Source organism: Meles meles, chromosome 20, assembly GCF_922984935.1.
Source record: "Meles meles chromosome 20, mMelMel3.1 paternal haplotype, whole genome shotgun sequence".
NCBI lineage: Eukaryota > Metazoa > Chordata > Mammalia > Carnivora > Mustelidae > Meles > Meles meles.
Window position 1 is genome coordinate 23778234 of NC_060085.1, and position 17836 is coordinate 23796069.

Genomic DNA, 17836 nt, shown 5'->3' on the forward strand with positions numbered 1-17836 from the left:
GAAGATTTATAGTTAAAACAAAATCGGGGGCACCTGGCCAGCTCAGTCAGTAGAGCACACAGATCTTGAACTTGGGGTTGTGAGTTCAAGCCCCACATTGGGCATGGAGCCTACTTTTAAAAACATTCATTCATTCATTCATTCATTCATTCACTAAAGAAAAATCTGCCCTTTTTATACTCAGCTAGGAGCATTCATATGTTTGTACCCATTCATGTATTGAGTTTTAACGTTCTAAGCACTGTTCTCCATTAAGACACAGCCAGGAGAAAGAGACACCCCACCCTTCCCTGCGTCCAGGGCACAGTCTGTGGAGATCCACCTCATAGATGTAACTGCATGAGATACTAGTTCGCGAAAACTATAGTAAAGGCACCGAAGGAGCAGTGGGTGCCGGAACCAGTCTCGGTGGGCTAGACATCAGCTGGGGTCACATGCCCAGCATCTTCATCTGACGACATGTCTTCCTTTAACTTGGCCACAGGGAGGTAGTCGTGGGGCTGTGCATGGCCTCCAGCAGAGTTTTGTTTGGACTGGGTACTGTTGACCCACGTACTGTTTTAACGTTGAATTCAAGGGCTGTAACCCTTTTAATCCCCTATCTTTCTTCCACCTAACCCTCAAGTACTACTTTGGGAGAGGGGTGGTGCTCTGTTTCAAAGGATTCTGGCCTCATGAGAGAGAAGTGAGAAAGCAGTAGAAAATGAGAGAGCCAGGTTTTACATGTGCTCTCTGCTCTTTGGGAGCCAAAAGCTTAGGAAGGCTAGAAAGAGTCCCCATTGGTCTCCTGGCTACAGACCGTGCCTCTGGACCCAGTTAATTACCTCCTAAAATCATGCCAGACACCACAGATGGTAAGAGTGTCTGCAGCCTGTCCTCACCATTGGGGGGGAACGTTGAGGGTCTTTTGGTGGCATTTGTATTCCCAAGAAGAGCACACTGTGCGTTTCCTGTGTGGATGAAGAAAATGATTACGGATTCGGTCCAGACCGACCGAGATGGTCCTTGTCCATATGTGTGCACCCCACCCCTCCCCCGGGCCCGCGCTGCTGCCCATTTCCTATTTCAAGTCGCTCTCCTCTGTTGTGAGTTGCACACCGAAAAACAACCACGGCCAGTGCCATATGGTTGAAAAGATCAAAGCCTCCAGTTTTGAATATATTTCTAGCTGACTGTGCTTCAAATGCCTTAAATATGTTCCTGCAGATGGGAAGCCTGGGGCATTAAAGAGGAAGAGCACATGTGCGGGAGCCCCGCATGGGGTCTGGGCAGCGCGGTGAAAGGTGCGTATGGCTGATGCCTGTGCTCCTCTTCCTCCCAGGTCCGCATCTTCACCTACCTCATTGGGCGAGAGGCTGCTTTTGCAGACAACCTCAAGTGGATGGCTTGTGCCAACAAAGGTAGGTCCTCCCCATGTGCTGGCCTCCCAGTAACGTCCCCTTGAGTGCGCCAAAGATGGGATAGTCAAGAGAAAGCAGAAAGTTCTCAGACGAGGCTCTGAGTTCTAAGATAAGATTTGGGTATTTCTAAGTGGTGTGTGACAGACTTGGAACAACTTCTCCCAAAATACGTTGACAGATTTTGAGGACATCGTCAAGTGGAGTGGTCAAGCCTCTGCACTCTGCCACGTCATAGCTGGGTGAGCTTGGGAGAATTACTGTCCATCAGCAATTTACTGTCCATCACATGTATCCATGTGCTCACTCCCCATTCTCCATCCCCTTGCAGTTAGGTGGGGCCTCAAGACGGGTTCTGGCCAGTAGGCCGTGAGCAAAACCGAGCTGGGCCATTTCCGGGCTAAAGCTTTTCGGAGCTGGTGTGGTAGTGTCCATACTCTGTTCTCCTGCTCTTGTGAATTCTAAAAACTCTGTGTTCCGGATGGAGTAGTCATAGAATGATCATAGAATGACCACCAGGGACTGGTGCCCTTCTACTCCTCCTGCTCCCTGCCAGCCCACGTGGATATACATTTGCATGAAGCCACTGAGATTTCCCGTTTGATATGTTCCCACAGCGCAACTTAGCCTCCTTACCTAATTAAATTCATTAACTTTAAACAGCCTCCATGTTCTGATCTTCGAAATCAGGATGTTGAGACTAGTTCTTCCTTTGATTCCTACTAAATATCAAGATTAATGAAATAGTGTAGATTAGGTGCCTGGTTCAGTGCTGGGACACAGTAAGTGCTCAGTAACCATTGCTTTTCCATATTCTGGAGTCTATTGATTAAGAATCCCCTGTTGTGTGTTGGAAACAACGGTTTGGGGAAGGCAGAGGGAGGGAAAGAATAGGGCCCTATCCTTTATGAAAGGCTTCCTTCCTTTCGTGCTACACACCACCAAGAAGGCAAAGCATAGGCGCCAAATAGGTGGTAGAGTCCAGACTACTGGGGTCTTGACCCAGACTCCTGGAGTTCAAATCCAGCCTCCACCGTCCACCACCCACGTACAAGTTTCCAAACCTCTCTGGATCTGAGTTGTGTCACCTACAGAAGAAGGGTAGCGATGACACATGCCCCAGCTGTTGTTAGCCTGAAATGAGGCTGTGCAGGTCAAGCTGGGAGCACAGTGCCTGGCACATAAATGCCCCATTATTTCCTGGTGCCATTTTGATCTGCAAGCATGTTTCCTGCTCAGAGGCTACATGCCCCACGAGAGCAGCCTTTAGCTCCGATTTCATCATGAGCATGGGAGGAGCGCCTAGCCTCCTGTCTTACTCAGAATGAGTGCTCCTTTAATGTTTGAAAAATGAGTAAATTGCTGTCAACACTAATAAAGGAAGACATGTCCTATCGCAGGGTAAACTGGTCGTGATGGGCAGAGGTGGTCTTTTTTTTTTTTAATATTGTCTCCTAAGCCATCCGTTATTTTTTAAAAGTTCCAGAGTTTGTGCCTCCATGGAGGAAAGAGGATGCCATGAAGAGCTTGCACATCCCAGCTCTTAAGAAAAAGTGATTTCAGTTGCAAGCAAGCAAAGTTTCTCTCTGAAATTAAAAAGAGAAGTGTTTTTGGAGAGGAAAAGAAGTGACTCAGAGCCCAGAGTGGGAAGGGAAGCTCACGTCTCACGAGGGACCAGGGAGCTGAGTTTGAGTTCTTTTCCTCCTTGATTTCTTTCATTGCCCTTTGGCATTCTTCCTCTCTGTAGACAGACCCCCCCCCCCATGGTGCAATCTAGAAATGACCGCCCCATGCCATGCATACTCATCTGTCCACACAGCACACTGTGGGCAAGACATGGTATTAGGACAAAGAGTTTGTCTCTTCTCCACTTGAGACTGATCAGCACTTTAAATTCTATTTCAAGTTCCTTCCTTCCTCCAGAAAAGATTATGACCCCCCCCCCCAAGCTTGGGGTAGGACTCCCCACTGCTGAACTGGGTGTGGGCAGAGGTAAGTCCATGGAGAAAAACAGATGCATCCTGGCAGGGTCTCAGTGCCCTTGTTGGGTGGACGTGGGAGGTGAGTCGTGGAAACGTACGTGGCCAAGCAAATGAACATTGCTCACCCTTCCCTTTCCTTGACATTGGTCTTTTACTTGGAACCATCTTTTAAGCTAGTGTCCGTTCCCTCCATCTAAAAAGTAGACAACTGCATGGGAGGTTTTGACATTTCCTTGAAGGGCTAACATAACACATTTTACAATGATTTCAGTTTATTGGCCGGCTGGCCTCACCAAAAGGTATCAGCAATTTGGATTGTCTCAGAATAACACATCTGACTTCACTTCAGGCCAAAGTACAGGGGAAACATAGGCGTCAAGATATGGGGGCTGTGAGATCCCAGATTTCCTCTGAGTGAAGAGGCCATTGTTGAAATAAGTTTTGGAACTTTGTTGACATTTAAAAACCTTGAGCGAGCTATACACGTCTCCCCATTTTTTCCTTTATTTTGTGGTCTTGAAAAGAAGGAGTTCCTTTCCATTTTCAAATTTTTAAAAATGTTGCTGTTATTCCTGCCACATCAGATTTGCCATCCTTCCCCACCAGCTAGTACGCCTTTAGTCATGGGTTCTTGTTTTTACCACTGTCTGTGTCCAGCTGATGAAAATTACTCAAATTGAAGTCTTGTCTTAATCAACTAATATTACACCATAATTTAGTTTTAGTCATTGTTTATAAGAATCTTTGAAGCATCCTTTTGAAGACAATTTGGTCAACTCTGAGTATTCCAGGGCCTGGCTATAGAACGGAGCCCTTTAGATTTAGAAAGCCTGAGTGCAGCAGCTTGGAAAACCCAAGGAGGTAATAGTAGATGCTGAGTTGGCCAGGCCATTGGATTCCACAGTGATCCTCCTTCTCTTCCTGTATAAATCCGGTCATTGCCTTCCCTGCCAAAGTCTCTCTGAAGAGGTCTGCCTTTCTTACCCTGCTTCTTTTCTGAAGGGCCTTGGGAATAAAATGTCATTGTTTGCCACTCTTCAAAGTAACAGTTGCCATCAAAATGTTAGGTTCCAGTCATCTGTGCCCATATAAACATTGGCTTCACGTTGCGTCAGTTATGGGGTTTTGGACCACGTAACATCGGTGAGCAAGTATTCTTCTATGGTCATTAATTAAATCATTGTTTATAGTCTCAGATTGTTATAGTATGGAGGCAGCATAACATTTTTCATCTCAAGTGACATGAGGTCCAGAGGGGGCCCCCCCCTTACATATTTTCTCCCTGAGTCAGCCAAGTTCTTCAGTGAAATGAAGCATTAGCATTCGGGGACCAAAACAGACCCAGGGAGAGCCCAGGGGAGCCCAAGGAGAAGCCTGCTGGCCGACCGGCCAGAGTGACTCAGGAGTTGCAGGACCAGCACCGACCTTTCCCCTGGATCAGTGGCTGAGAACCCACAATTGGTACAGGTCCTCTCGCTGGGAAGTCTGGTAGCCAAGGACACAGTTCTCAGCCAGCGTGCCTCAGACACTGTCCCTTGGAAACGGATTCCTGGGGACTCCCACACCCGTGGCAGGGGTTCTCTGCCTTGTCCAATCTCCTAGCGAAAACCAAAGAGGCCTGGAGCTCATCGGTTTGTTTCATTTTATGCGTAACTAGGTCCTATCATGAGGGAGCCAGCCCTAATGAGGCAAAGCAGCAAGCCATTTTAAATACATTAAAACAATCATTGCCACTGTAGAATGGCTCGTGGAATTTAAAGCTCTGCTTTCACACTAGTCGATAAACAAGTGAACTGGGGAAGCAGAAGAGAGGGGCTGACTAGCCCAGATATTCCATAAAGCCATGATGACCTTCTCTAACGTTCAGTGTGCCAAGATTTTAAATAAGCACTGCCTGATTCTCCTTCAGAAATCATGGTGAAGGGAGTGTTTTCCAGCTGTGCAAATAAAGAAGGGCCTCTGTGTTTGGGTTCTCAACCAATCCGTCATCCTTAGGTCAAATGGAAACACCACATGAGTCTCTCTTGGTTGTCTGCTCAGCTTGTCCCTTCTTGATGGGTTAATGGTCATTTTCTCATTTGAAAGAGCTCTGGTGGACTGAGCCCTCCTCAGAAGTTCAGACCCACAGTCTTTTTCTATCAAAGAATTATGAACTACACTCTACCTGTCCAACTGTCTTATTCCCTCACTAAATTTATGAGGCCAGAATGGTTGTAGGTAGGGTTGAGTGAAAAGTGGAAATGAAAACATTTTGCCATTTTAGAACAGGTGAGAGAAGGCAAAAATGCCATTCTGATATATTTGTGTAATTCTTTCTAAGTATTTTTGTACCTTTTGACTAATATCTCCCTAATTCCCTCATAACCTCCCCTCCCTCCTACCCCTGGTAACCCCATTCTACTCCCAGGGTCTACACCATGTTTGGATTTTTTAGATTCCATGTAGAGTTCACATATAAGTGATATCATATAGTACTAGTCTTTCTTTGTCTGATTTATCTCATTTAGCATGGTGGCCTTAGTGTCCATCCATGCTGTCGCAACGGCAGGATTTCCTTCTTTCTCATGGTTCCATACTCCAAGGGGTACATTCTGTAGAGCACGAGGATTGGAATGGAGAGGATGACAGTGATGAAGCTGAAGACAGGGGTGTCTTGTTAGTCACAGCTAAGCATGCTCAGTGATAGGTAGAGTGCCAAGGACATCTGTGTATCATCTCTTTTGACCTCTTCATGCTTTTGGAGGGGCGTGAGCAGGAAACAGACCCGGAGCGATGGGCACCTTGCCCCAGGTTAGCCGCCCGCGGGTGGCAGAGCCAGGATTCAGGCCCAAGAGATCCGAAGCCAGAGCTTAGCCCCTCACCAGGCTGTGAGGTCACCTCTCTCTGGGAGGAGGAAAGACCTGTTTCAGGGAAGACTCTTGCATGCTTCCCATAATAGGAGAGAATCTAGAAAATGAAATTTAGAGGTTGAGGCAGGATTTTAATATGCCATAGCTAATAAAGGCTGGACGAGGATTTACACCCAGCTGATGTGACCTGCAAGTGGTCGTGCCCCTGCGTATGTAGGCGTGTGGTCCAGTTCCTGACATTTTACAAATGGGACACTGGGGCTCTGAGAGGAGATGAGGTAGGGGCATTTGGCTCAGCAACAGAGCTGCAGACAGGCCAGCATTCCTAGTTCCACTGCCTGATCCTTCAAATTATTTTTTCTAGCATGCCATTTGAAATTAATAGTGTCCTCTTACTCACCAAGGAAAAGGTTTGCCCCTAAAGGGGAGGTTTGGGGCTGATTCTGATAGCTCCGTGCTCGGGAGCAATGCCCGCAGAGGCAGCTGGGTGCCCTTCCCTGGTGTGCGGGCATCCTCTCCCAGTGGGTTTTTTCCAACTCACTGAACATGCACCCCTCAGCTCTCAGGATCTCTTCCTGAGTCTCCGTGAAATGATCAGGAATCATAGAGACATAAACCTGTTTGCAAGCTGTGCATTTCTCTACAGAAATAAGTGCTTTTTAAGTAGTGCGTGCTGTTGACAGGGAGGAGGAAGAGGGAGGACTGCAAGGGTCTTCAAGAACACTGCTGCTCCCTTAACGAATGCAAATCCACCCCCTGGCCCACCCCGTTGCCCCGGCAAGACTGAAATCTGGGTACCAGCTTGCTTGTTTCCGGCTTGTCTTCTTTAAGAGGGCAAAAGCCTTTGGGAAGACTCACCAGGAGCAGTGTCCATTGCACCCAAGGTGGAAAGAGGACCTTGGTGTGTGAGGTGAGGCACCCAGCCAGAGACTCCCACCGAGGAGTGGCCTCGTGGGGCCCTCAGCTCCGGCCCCGCTGCAGAGCTGAATATCAAATGACGTGCTGAGGGGGCATCATCTGCTGAGTCCTCTTTTAGACAAGGGCCCTTAGGACATCTCGAAGCGAGGGCCGTAAAATCTCAGAAACACAAAACACCAGGCTGCACGTGGTTGATCTCACTGAAGAGTGGTAACCCAGAGTTCACAGAAGGCTCTGCGAGGGAATAAGGTAAATAAATCGATGTTGCGTAGAAAAATGAGCAGACCACTTGTAATAGATGACTAATTCCAGCATTAATTAGTCCTTGGTAATTACCAAATGATTGCTGATTCTGTTTTCTTGCATGATCTATGAAGTCCAAAAAGGCACATTAAAGAAGAGAATAAACATTCAAGGGCTAGAATTTAAAAGAAATAAAAGTGAGGGGCGGGAGGAGGGAAGGTGGCCAGTCCGGAGAGTGCAGAGGGAAAACAAGGGGAACACCTACAGTTGTAGCCAAGGCGTCCAGCCCTTGGGGACTTCCTGTTATCCATCAAAAGGTACATTTGTTAACTAAAACTTCTATGAAAATATTGAAACACAAAAAAGAGCCTTTCCGAAAGGTTTTAGGTTTTAATGGATTGGGGCTAGATGATAAATTTGCATTAAGCTTTACAGTGTACAGTACTCATAGCATTTTTGTAACTTCAGCTTCTCTTTTATACATCTGCCTCTCTGAGATAAAACTCAGAACTGTCATCTGGGTTTTCAGTAGCTCTTTGGTGCTAATCACTGAGCATTTCCCAGAAACCTCAGAGAGCACCACATTTCCCAGCCCCATCCTCAACCTTCTCAGTCACCCAGACACAAACAGCCCATGAGGGGTGCCCTCCTGGGACAGGATCTCCAAACAGCCGTGCCTGACCCCTCCCAATAAATGTCTCCGGCAGTTAAGAGCAGGGGCTTTGGAATCTGATGAACTTAGATTTGAATCGGTTCAGGATAAATTACTGTGGTTTCTTTCCTCTCTATACAGTGAGCACACAAGTTGGGCTCTTGCATGGCCCCGGTGCAGAGAGGCAAGGTGAATCACAGTCAGACCTCATGATTGTTCTTGCATTCCTATTGGCTCCCCCGGACCGCTGGGCCTGGTTCTGAAAATGGCACTCTGGACAAGATGGGCATCAGTTTTTCGTAAATGTCATGGAGCTAATACTCCACTGAAAGAGAGCAGAGTAAACAAAGAACGTGGTGGTGGGGTGCCGTGAGAGGAATGAGTTCCCACAGCTGATCTCTGAATGATAGCAGAAACCAGCCACGGCAAAACTGGAGAGAAGGTGTGCAGGGCCGAGGGGGCAGCAAGTGCTAAGGCCTGGGGTGAGGGGTGGGGGATGAGCATGGCCTATGAGAGGAAGCAAAAGGCCAGGGCGCTGGAACAGTGAGCAAGTGTGGGAGTACAGAAGGGGATTCTGTCATGCAGGTGGGGAGGGGCCAGTTGAGGGAGAGTCTTGGCGGCCAGGGTTAGAAATTTGGATTTTATTCTAACTCTGAACAGAAGGTGTTTTAGGGTTTTAAGCAGAGAGGTGGGGATCTGCTTTATACTTTCAGATCATCCATCTGACTGCCCAGAGGAGCCTAGATAACAAGGAGGGAGAGGGGCATGGAGGCTGTGGGGAAAAGACGGTGGAGTCTTGGGTTAGCTGGAAGCAATGGAGATGGGAGAGAGGATTTTCAATGTATTGTAGAGGTAGGGCCAGAGGGACATGCCATTGGATTAGCTATGGGGTGGGGTGAAGAAATGATGACTATCAAGGATAATTCTTAAGTTTTTGGCCTAATTGGGCAGTGGCGCCATTTACGAAGATGAGAAAGACCCACCAGGGAAGGGATGGATTTGGACAGGGAAACTGGGAGTTGGCTTTGGACAAGTTGAGTCTGAGAATCCCGTTACTCATCCCCATTGGAGGTGTCAGGTATACAGTTGGCTGTGGGTTTGTAGCTCTGGGGAGAAGCCAGCTTTTTAGAGCTCTGAATATGATAAGCAAGGCCAAGTGAGGGTGGTGTCCCAGTTCAATCTCCTTCCAAATGCATGATTGTGTTTCCTTCCGACTCCCCTCCACCCCCGCCATGTAATGATCTGTCTCTCCCATCCTCCTTACATTCATTCCCTTTCTTCTCTTGGCCTCGTGTTGGGAAACCCAAATCAGGGATTTTTACTGTTGGCTTTGAGCATGAGAATAAAAATGCAGACAAGCAAGAAAGTTCCCACCGTCTTCCGTGCCCATTTGGTACAGGATCCTCCACTGGGGTTGCTCTACACTGTGAATGGTTCACCCACGTACCCCGATGGTCCAGAACTTTCAGCTCTCTCCTTCTCCACTCAACATGGCAACACCCGTCTTGGCTTGCCCTTTATGCCTTGGCTGTGGCTCTAAGGCCCTTCCTCCAGAAACTAGATTCGCCTACTAGAGAAGTAATGGAATGTTTTCTTGATGATTCACACACTGACTGTAGCTGCCGTGAAGGAAGGATGATAACTACGGATGCTCCCTATCACCCAGCAATGCTCTTGCAACTTGCCTCCCCTACCTTGCCTCCCAGAACAGGGTCTCCTGGAAGCCTTGGGAGAGCCCCATCCCAGATGGGTGTCCCTCACTGGGATGCCTGGCTTCAGGGAGATGGGCCCCCTCCCAGGCTACAATCTAGAACAGGCACTCACAGCCTGCTCCTTTGGGGCCCCGTTTCCCCTGGGATGGGCGAGGCCCTGGCCCTGGACAGGAGTGACAGTGCATGCTAATTAGCACTGTGCAGAGCTGTCATCAGGAAGCCAGAAGCCACATGGTCCCAACCTGGTTTGGGGTTGGCACAGCAAATTCAAACCAGCTGGCCTTTGTTTAGAAATGCCCTGGGAGGGCCCTGCCCCTTTTCTGGACAACAGAAGGGCTGGCATTTCCTTACCCAGAGCATGCTTTTAGACAGAAGGTTTCACAAACACTGTAGCAAGTGCTGTGTCGTATCTGGCTTCAGGGGCACACGTACCCTTCTCTGGTTTGTTGGCAAGTAGGACATGCCATGAGCTTAGTTGTAAGGGTCCTTATGTGAAGGCATAGGGAGGAAACATGAATTTTGTCCATCCAGCGTTCCCCTTATTAAAATCCTCCCAAGGCTCCCTGCCTGATAAAAGAGGTTAAAGTCTAAACTGCTTCCCAAGGTCTTGTGGGACAGGCTGCTCATCTCTAATTTATAGCATCTGACTTCCAGCCCCTCTCCCCCAGCTTCCTCCCGCCATTCTGAGCTCTTCTCAGCTTCTAGAAGAAGCCCGACTCTCATCATGGGCCTTTTCTCACACTTTGTGGGATACACAGTTCCTCTAGCTACCTGGCCCTCATCCTTCAGGGGCCAGCTGCTCTGACCCTCCCTCAGGGTAGCTGGGTTTGATGGGCTGTCCCTGCTGTGATTTTCAGCATCATATTCGTTGTGCTACTTTGCAGTAGTCTCTTTACTCAGACCTGCCAGGCCCCCGGAGGCACGGGCAGTGCTCACCTTGTTAATCCCTGCTTCTCCAGTGCTGGGCCCCGGGAAAGCCTTCCATAAGTGAGTGAAATCCCCTCGCTACCCCACCGGGGATCCAGACCTTGCTCAGTGCATGCCTTCCCTTCTCACATCTCCTAACCCAGGGCAAAGCCAATGGGACCCTGCATGAAAGAGGAACTCAAGATCAAATCGGTGTCCCCATCCGGGAGATGATAGCATGTTTAGGACTTTTTCTGTTACTGAGAAACCATGTCAACCCAGCATATTGAAAAGGCAGGTCTGGTAACCACATGAGGAGTGTGAGCTGGAGTTTCCACCTCAAACACACAAAGGGCAAAAAAAATTCTGGGGGAGCAAAAGGCACCGTTGAAGAGACCCCTACGCATGGGTGACCTTCGTGGTTTGCTGCCTGATACCTGCGAGAACGTGGGTGAAACCCGTCTCTCTCATCTGCCTCCGGCATCTTACCTTGCGAGTGGGCATTGTATCTGCTTCATCGTGTTCTCGAGAACAAATGGGACAAAGCGTATCCACTGTTCAGCAGATTTTGTGCCCCTTCAAGTTAATCATAGCTATTGTTAGGTATTTTTAAAAAAAAGAGAGAGAGAGGTGGCCTTTACGTTTCATGGTTCATAGTTTTCCTATTGGAAATAAACACACTGAAGTAAAAAAAAAAAAAAAAAGTTCCAGAATGGCATGTAAAGAGGAGCCCCCCCCCCGTTTCTGCCAGAAAAGGTGTAGATGTATGTATAAGTGTATGTGTCCACGTGTATGTATTGAAACAAGTCTGGGAGGACATTCTCTAAAGGGTTAGCAAGGGGCTTCCTGTGAGAAGTGGCTTTCTGGTCCACCTTACTATGTATGATTCCTTTTGCTTGATTATATTTTCAGTCCCGTGAACGGGTGACTCATGAAATGGGTGATGGTAAAGAGGAGATACAATGTTTAAAAAGGATAGGGAAAGAAACAAAAGAAGTTAAGCAGAGGCCAAGAAGGCGTGGCATCTGCACGCTCTGCCGTTGCCCGCGTTGCCCGTCTTTCTGTTACTAAGCTTGGTTCTCCCTTGGCAGGATTTTTCACTCAGATCTCCACGTTGGCCGACGTGCAGGAAAATGTCATGGAGTACCTGCACGTCCTCAGCCGGCCCAAAGTCATCGACCAGGAGCACGACGTGGTATGGACTGAAGCTTACATCGACAGCACTGTGAGTCCTCGGGGGCCGCTAGGGGTGGCCTGAGGGTTGTCCTCTGTTCATTCCAGAAGACTGTGTTAACCTTAAAAACAAAACTGTCAGTTATTTTTCCTTGCAAAAATGGGTTTATTCAGGAATTGCAATCCAGGAGAGAATTGCAATCCAGGACAGGCAAGCTACAGCAAAACCATAGGCAAATCCAACAAACGAAAGAGAGGAATATTTTATGGAGAAGAAGGAGGAAGTTGGAAGGGGCTGTCTTGAACAAAAACCCAGTTCAAAAGTTCAAGATGATCATGGTTTCCCGTGGTTGCAAGGGTGCTTGATTTCTTGTAGAAGCTGCAATGTACATCTTTTCCTATTGGGGCCTGTAACTGATGCTTCGTTCCTGTTGAGCATTCTTCTGTTGGGTCTGTACTTGACAGTGCTTCCCATCGGCCTCCCTCCTAGCATCCACTTCAGTGAGGTTTCCCTTTCCTGATTTTCCCAACGGCAGTTCTGTCACTCTTCCTCCATGATAGGGCCCGATGACATTTTCCCTTTGTTGTGCCGTTTGTGTTGGTCTTCTCGACAAGCAAGTTGGGTGAAAAATCAGTATCAGAATGTAGCCGGCACTTCTGGAAGGAGTTCGGTGGGCAGAGGAAAGTCCCTTTTTACCACATCTTCTCTAGTTACTTTGCTTTCCTCCTATGTGTCCAGGTTCTGCCAGTAGTCGTGATTGTGGTCACGTTAGAGTCCGTCCTCGCCCTCTGAGATGCTCGCTCCAGGTGGTGGATCTTGGGGGCTCAGCTCTCGGGAGGGTAACCAAAGCTCAGCTCCAGCAGCGAGCGGGAGCCACGGTAAAGGCTGGCAGGTGCACTTTCTTCCCATGGACAAGTGAGAGTGTGCTCCCGCGGTGGTGATATCCGCACGGCATTGCTGTTGGATGTCTGGCCACGGGCTCATTCTAACGCCGCCTTCCAAGCAAAAGAGTCTGACGCTGAATCAGCGTAGAAGTCGCTTTGCCAATCATCCTGCGATGGCTCAATGGCCGGGTTTCTTGTGTGATTTCAGGGTGATTTTTCATAGTGATAATGAGTCTGATGGGAGTGGTGTTTTTCATTTATTGATTGTAAATGTTCTCACGGGGCCTCTCTCCCATGGTTTTTGTTGGGATTAACATCACATTAATCACTGTAACCCAGACACAGCTGTCCTCCGGAGTGATCTCAATGGCTGCGGTGGGCCGGCTTTTCTCTGGCTGGGCTTACTCACTCGGGCTGCTGTTCTGGCAGCTGCAGGCAAACGCAGGGCCTAACGGGAACAGCATATGGGAACCCATCTTGGAGGCCACCGCGGCCGCCTGCCCCACCTTGGCCTAAATAAAGGACACTGTGGGACCACGGAAATAGGAACTGGTCAGTCACCCTGCATAGAGATGGATATTAAGCGAAAAACCCTCTCTGGTTGCCAGGGAGACCTGGGGCTCTCGGTATTTTCACAGTCTGCCCCCAGGCTTGTTTAGAAGCATGACAACAAAATAACCATAATTCGTGTGGGCACCAGCTACCAGTCACAGCCATAGCATCGGCATGGGTGGGTTCACCTCTTCCTGGGTGTGGCTGAGGAAGGCAGGAAAAGCAGGTAGGAAGAGGAGCTGCATGACTGGAACTAAGAAGGACACAAGCCTGTCACCCAGTGGTTTTGTGTACAAACCCTAAACGACTGCTGTGATCAAGCGTCCTATTTGTTTCATCAATTTAAAACCTATAAAACAGAGCGTCTGTGATTAAAACACACCTGGAGAGACAGACAGGTCCCTCGACTAGGAGGTCCAAGAAAAGGGATCCAACTGCATAGAGAAATTCAGTAGAGATAAAGGTGGCTTCTACCGTCTGTGGGGTTAGTGTGGTCTTCGTAACAGATGCTTTTCAGAAAATTAGGTAGCCATTTAGAAAAAAATAAAATGAGTTCTATTCATCGGGCCATAGCTAAGAAAGAAATCCGAGTGGATCTGTAAAAAATGAAACCATACAAACAGTAGAACAAAACCCTTTATGACCTGGATTCAGAGAAAATCTTTCTAACAATGACTCTAAAATCCAGATGCAATGGAAAGACAAATAAGTTTGACTATGTAAAGGCAAAACAAAATGAAAACCAACTTTTATCAGTCAAAATCCACGATAAGCAAAGTCAAAGACACAGGGTAACGTGGGAGGAAATACTGGCCACGCAGAGCACACGGAAATCATTAATAATCTTAATACATAAAGAACTTTCAAAATTGAGGGCAAAACCTTAGAATTCCTGTAGAAAAAGCAAAAGACTTGAGCAGACAATTCCCAAAAATAATAAAAATAGCTTTCGACAAGTGAAAGATGTATAGCTTCACGCAAAGAAAGAGAAGAAAAATGAAAATTATACTCTAGTGAAATACGATTTCACACCTATCAGAGTGGCAAAAATTAGAAGCCTAATTGTAGATACTGTACACTCTGTTGGTAAGGCTATGGGGAAAAGAACACCCATAGACACGTGTGGGAAGACAGAATGGGACAATCTCTATGAAGGGCAGTTTCCTTGTATGCTTTGATCCAGCAACTCCACATTTAGGGATGAACTCTGAAGATGACCCTCCAACAGTTAGAAAATATAGATGATACAACAGGTCTGCTCATTACAGAAACACATGTCATTTCAAAATATTGAAAGTTACCTAAATCCACAAACATAATGGAGAGATTATGATAAAACTATGGTACACACACATCATGGATCTTAATGTAAAAGGAGGAATGAGGATGCATATTATTACTACTGGTTGATATAGAATGATTTCCAGGATATATTGCTAAGGAAGGGGAACAAAATGGAAGAGTAGAAATAGAATGACACTTTTTGTATAAGAAAGAAGAGGAACTCAAGATATACATGTACCCGCTTCTTTTGACAAAAAGGAAGACAGCCAGGAGACACCGGAAACCAATAAGATCCCTTATGTATGAGAAGTAGGAGGGAGAACGGAGGAGATAATGGAGGAAGTGGGACGTCTCCGGGTACACCTTTTTGGATAGTTTGGACTTTTGAAAGCAGCTTGATGTTCTATGCACGCAAAAATTTAAATCACTAAGAATGGGGGGGGAAACCCATAGTGAATGCAAACAGAACCAAATGAATCTGATGGCATTTCAGATGAACTACAAAAATTATCAAGACGGGGAGAAAAAACAGTGAACTTTGGAATATAACCGTGATGCACTATATTAAAGCTCTTTGACTGTCCTCAGTCTAGGTGGGAGAGAGAATGGGAAATAAATTTTAAACTCCTTTTGGTGTCATTTGGAGTTATATGGGTCCAGCAATTCTGAATCAGTTCTGTGAGTATGGTAGAACTGAGCAAAGGTGTAAAAGAGGAGGACAAGGCCGACACCCATGGGATGAGACTAGGTGGGAGGTGTCAGAATGAAACCCCAACTGGGTTCTTTGAAAGGGCCCAGAAGCCGTGGTGCCCCAGAAACATTGAGCACATCTAGAACCCAGAACCCATCTTCTAAAACCATTCCCCACCAACAGAAACCAGGGTTCCTTAAAGAAATGACTAATTCCAGGGCTTGGGCTGGGAAGGTGACCCCTCCCCCCAAAAAACCCGGAATATTTTATGCCAGAAACTAAGAAGTGCCAAAAACAACAATGAGGTCGTATCAAAGGACATAGGAGTCAGTATGAAGGGGCCCTTAGCGGTCAACTCTGGGACAGTAATGGGTTACAGCCTGTGGAATAAAACAGAAATCCACGTGTTCTTACCAATAGTGAACAGATCAACACATGTCAAAGAGATGACCTAAAGAGATAATGAGATAGGTGGGCAGGGTTGCAGCGGACATCAGGCTACTGGCTAGTCAATGTGAAGAGAGTCCCGGAGATGGAAAGATCACCACTTTCTAGGCAGTTTGGCAAAGACTGGCTAGGGCAAAGGTCATCAGTAGATGCTAAACTAACAGGGAGATTTGGTACAGCGTATTTTCATGGTCTCAGAAATCTTCCCCTAAGATCTTTGACTAGTTCTCAGGGGAAAAAGTAGTATCTTCACAGTGGAAGAATCCAGACAAAATCTAGAGTGGGTTCTCAAAATCAGTGTCACGGATGGGAAGTAGATGGGCATGGTGCGCTTTTGGAGGACATTTCTGACTTACAGAGGATTCTGGCTGGGATGCGTAATCCGAAGGTCATAGTGGAGGAAGGTGATGGGAGAGGATAAAGCTTGGTATTAATAGGATGTCTTGCCTTAGATAATGTTAATCATTTGAATCGATTGTTTTAGATTTACTAAATTACATACACACATGCACATATATGTATGTATGTATGTTTACATTTGAAGGGACATCCAGAGCTAAGGAGCCCCCCTCATTGCTCCGGTTTTTCCACTAAAGAATTCTCAACAGCAGAAACAACGTAGAGGTCTGGGAGCAACTCTGGACATGAAGTTTTAGAGAAAGTGTCTTTGAACAGCCTTGTGCTTTATCTTCAATACTTATGAAGTTTACCTTCTGTTCCATAATCATCTTTCCTTACTTTAAAATGAAATGCTTTTAAGTGGTTCGTAATTGAGTAAAAGGGTATGTATGCCAAGATAACAGGGCTCATTTATTCCACCTCTTCGAGAATCCTTTGATAGAAATCCTTGGACATAAAACTAGCCCCCCAGAATATGTCTGTCCTTGAAATGAATGATCACTCAGCACCTCATTTCCAGCTTCTGTTGTATCTTTGCAAGTAACCCTGGTAAATAAATCCCTTAGTAGAATGTTCTGAGAGTCCCTTCTCATCCTGGTAAATAAATCCCTTAGTAGAATGTTCTGAGAGTCCCTTCTCATCTTGGTGGTGCTGAGAAATCTGCTGGTTTGGGGCGGACTCCGGGGTTTCCCTCCATTTTTCTAGGCCCGTTCAGTGAGGACAGGCAGCTGCTGCTCCAGCAGATCCTTCTCTGGCCAGGAAGCAAGAATCTTTCCAAAGTCTTTATCTGTAAATAAATAAATGTATGTATGTATATATGTATGTATGCCTTTATCTGGGCCCGAGTTCTTCCAGGTCAAGGACAAAAGCCCCCTCTTGTTTGTGTGGGCTTAAACTAGGATTTGTATGCTGAACTCATCTGCAGAATCTGAATTCTGAGAGGGACCCACCAGCATTGGAACCCCCCAACAACATGAATGGGGGAAGGGATCAGCAATTGCAAATTTATGACCATCTTGACACATTCTGGAAAGTCCCAAGCCAGCATTGCCCTAATGTGTTCCACCTTGAAGTAATGAAAGAGACCAAATTTAGAAGCATTTGACATTGGGACTGGTGACCCCATTTTCATAATGTCCTGGTTTAGCGATGTCAGCTTTGGATTTTTTTTTTTTTATTATTGAGGCATTTATAATCTACCTTCGTTTATTAACTGATAGCATTGAATTTAGAGTTAGGGTAGCTTCAGTTTGAATTCCATGTCTATGCCCTACTAGCTGTGTGACCATAACCAAGTCACTTAACTTCTTTGAGTGTTCTTTTCTGCATTTACAAAATGGGGATTAAAACCTGCCTTCCAGGGTTGACACTAAGGATTAAATGTCTGCATGGTGAGAGCACAGTAAATAATGGCCTGTCATCCTTCCCCACCCTCAGGAAGTCGGTGGGAATTTTTCTCCTTGGCTGTGGGAAGTTTTGGAAATCATCTCCTTTTTTTTTTTTTTTTTTAAGATTTATTTATTTATTTATTTGACAGACAAAGATCACAAGTAGGCAGAGAGAGAGGCAGAGAGAGAAGAGGGAGCAGGCTCCTGCCGAGCAGAGAGCCCGATGTGGGGCTCGATCCCAGGACCCTGGGATCATGACCTGAGCCGAAGGCCGAGGCTTTAACCCACTGAGCCACCCAGGTGCCCCAATCATCTCCTTTTTTGGGCTGGATCTCGCATGGTAACTGCAGTATGGCTT

At 46.8% G+C, this 17836-nt stretch overlaps 1 protein-coding gene across 1 annotated transcript in view; it reads left to right on the plus strand.

Moving 5' to 3' along the window:
* CACNA2D3 (calcium voltage-gated channel auxiliary subunit alpha2delta 3) overlaps positions 1–17836 on the plus strand; it is an 859411-nt gene that overhangs the window by 553448 nt on the left and 288127 nt on the right. The window contains exons 12-13 of the mRNA XM_045989865.1: positions 1322–1400; positions 11751–11884. Of these exons, the coding sequence (XP_045845821.1) occupies positions 1322–1400; positions 11751–11884 (213 nt within the window). The remainder of the gene's footprint in view (positions 1–1321; positions 1401–11750; positions 11885–17836) is intronic.